The sequence below is a fragment of the Achroia grisella genome, unplaced genomic scaffold, assembly GCF_030625045.1.
Source record: "Achroia grisella isolate CSIRO2021 unplaced genomic scaffold, CSIRO_AGI_Agris_v1 utg215, whole genome shotgun sequence".
Lineage (NCBI taxonomy): Eukaryota > Metazoa > Arthropoda > Insecta > Lepidoptera > Pyralidae > Achroia > Achroia grisella.
The window spans coordinates 825,281-827,828 of NW_026712713.1; the positions used below are offsets into that span (position 1 = coordinate 825,281).

At 30.2% G+C, this 2,548-nt stretch overlaps 1 protein-coding gene across 1 annotated transcript; it reads right to left on the reverse strand.

Moving 5' to 3' along the window:
* Window positions 1–749: 749 nt before the first annotated feature.
* Window positions 750–2,276, reverse strand: LOC131842207 (uncharacterized). Its single transcript, XM_059190738.1, has 2 exons — window positions 1,476–2,276; window positions 750–1,211 (listed from the first exon to the last, which is right to left on the reverse strand). Exons 1-2 carry the CDS (start codon window positions 2,274–2,276, stop codon window positions 750–752), a joined length of 1,263 nt encoding a protein of 420 aa, XP_059046721.1.
* Between the last annotated feature and the right edge of the window lie 272 nt (window positions 2,277–2,548).

The window sequence follows — 2,548 nt, forward strand, 5'->3', positions numbered from 1 at the left end:
TATATGGGTTAGTCGTAAAAATAACAATTCTTTATTGCGAACAGAGAATATATATAAATACAAAAAAACGCATAAGTTGCAAAAATAAATATCAAAAGGCGATCTTATCGCTATCATCAATCGCTTACATATAGAAATATAAAACTTACTCGGTATGACAGGGTAAGAAAATAATTAGAGAGCTACTTATAAAAAAACTCACAAGACTAAACTACAAATGACACTGTCATTCGCTAACATAATTGCATTTAAAAAATTAAGATGATGTTAGGCAACCTTTTAATTTTTTTAATTTTGTTCATCTAATTTTAGGCAGTGTCGGAAATAACTGTTACGCTTAAAAGAATGATATCAATACTACATGTATGTAACGCGTCTCAATAGTATTATAATAATTACTTACAATCTGAACATTATACTTTGAATAGCATTGTTAATTGTTAATATATTTCAAATGAAATGAAATGTAATGCAAGGTAACGTAATTAATGATAAGAATCAACTAAACGTTCTACTCTAGTCCTGATTCGCAAAATAGAATCATTATCCAAAGCTTTCATTTGAAAAATATCTAAAACAATATTGATGTTACCTGAGTATTGCAGTCAAATCAATAATACCAATACTTAGACTACATATAAATAATGGAATACGTATCTCAAAACTTTTGTTGTTTAGAACGATAAGACTTTGAATAATACTGTTAACTATGCACTGTTACTTTTATATTTTAAATGTAAATTGTCACACTACTTTGACAGGTAACCTAACTCACGATAGGAATCAACTAAACCTTTTATTCTATTCCTGAATAGTAAAATAGTATCATTATCTAAATCTTTCATTTGAAAACTTTCCATAACTGTTTCGATGTCCTCTGCGCTTTGCATGGCGTCTTTCACTTTAGCAGCATCTTCTGATTTTCTAATTAATAGACCGCTCAACATTACTGCACTAGCAAAAAATAATTTTGAGTATCTCTTCAAATCAGCATCGAGTTGTTCTCTCGAAAATACATAGTCAGCTTTTATACCAAAGTAAGACAATGATTTCTCTAACTCTAGATGATAATAGTCGATCCAGTCAAGGTAATGAGCGCGCCTGGTGGCGTAGTCAGTACAGTTGAAGATCATGTACAGGAGATCGCATACTGGATTAGATACTCTTGACATCTGGTAATCAATCATAATGGCTTCAACAGGTATTTCATTCTGTGGAAAAAAAACTGTTAGTGAATAATATTTCATTAAATTATATAATTAACTTTATAGATGAATACGAAATAATAAGTATATAAATTTTTATAACTTATATTTTAAAGTTAAAAACAAAATTTTCGAGCTCTTCTTAGAAGAGCAAGAAAATTGTATTTCGGCAATTCGGACGACACAATCAAGAAGAATTGTTGATAATTAAATTTTATTGAATAAATGATTTAAATTAAAAACTATTTAAGATGCTGATAAAATACATACCTTTAATTTGAACATTATGTTATTTGTCCAGCCGTCACCTTGTATTACAACTGAATATTTTAGTTTGTCATCGTTTTTAGTAGTTTTAACATGGAAGTCCGTTAATTTAGACAAAGTCCCGCGAATGGCATTTTTATAGTTTATTTTATCAATAGCTTCAATTGCTTCATTTTCTATAGCCGATAGGTACATTTTGAATTCAGGTATTGTAGCCATAATTTTGAAACTATCAATAAGTTTTGGAATAAAGGCTTGGAATTCATCGGCGTTACGTTTATTCAAGACCATTGATAAGGAATGAAGAATTGCTAAATTTTTAAGATTTAGTCTTATGCATTCATTTGTAAGAGATGTAAACCTATCAAGTATTTTGAAATCGGATTCCAGAAGATCTTCTAGAAGTATAATTTCATGTGGTTCCTCTAATAAGACACCGTAGCACTCAGCGTATCGTAATCGATCTTCTACTGGAACACCTTCAGCTACCTGCAGTTCTAATAATCTTGGAAGAATTTCACTATACATTGCGCCTTCATTACGGAATAATAACTGCGGTTGCATTTGCGCACGTACTATTTCGTGAATTGGAGCTATCTTAGCTATAATCTTGAATGCACTGCCATCCTTTCCCTTAACAGTCATTCTCTTCACATTAGCTACATAGTTGTCACCGGCTTTACCTACAGTTTCTATATGCACTTTGCTATCAGTATGACCACGTTTTTGAAGAACACTACAGAGAAATTCTTGTTGTCGTTTAGACAGACTATCAGTTTCACCTTCAAAACGAATTCCTGACATTTTTAATATATTGAAACTGTATTTGCACTGTCTTAGTACTGGCTGTATTATAAACCGCTACCGTTATATATACGTTAATTTGTCTATATCCAGATAATAAATCACAACCAAGATTATATTAAATGTACATAGTCATTATTATAATGTTGACGTTTTATACAAACAAATTATCTCACTTGCTTCCATTATCGAAATGTTTTTTGTGATACACATGCTAATCATTATTTTTTGTATTGTACATTAATAATTTTAAAAATGCTTTTTGTTAGGTA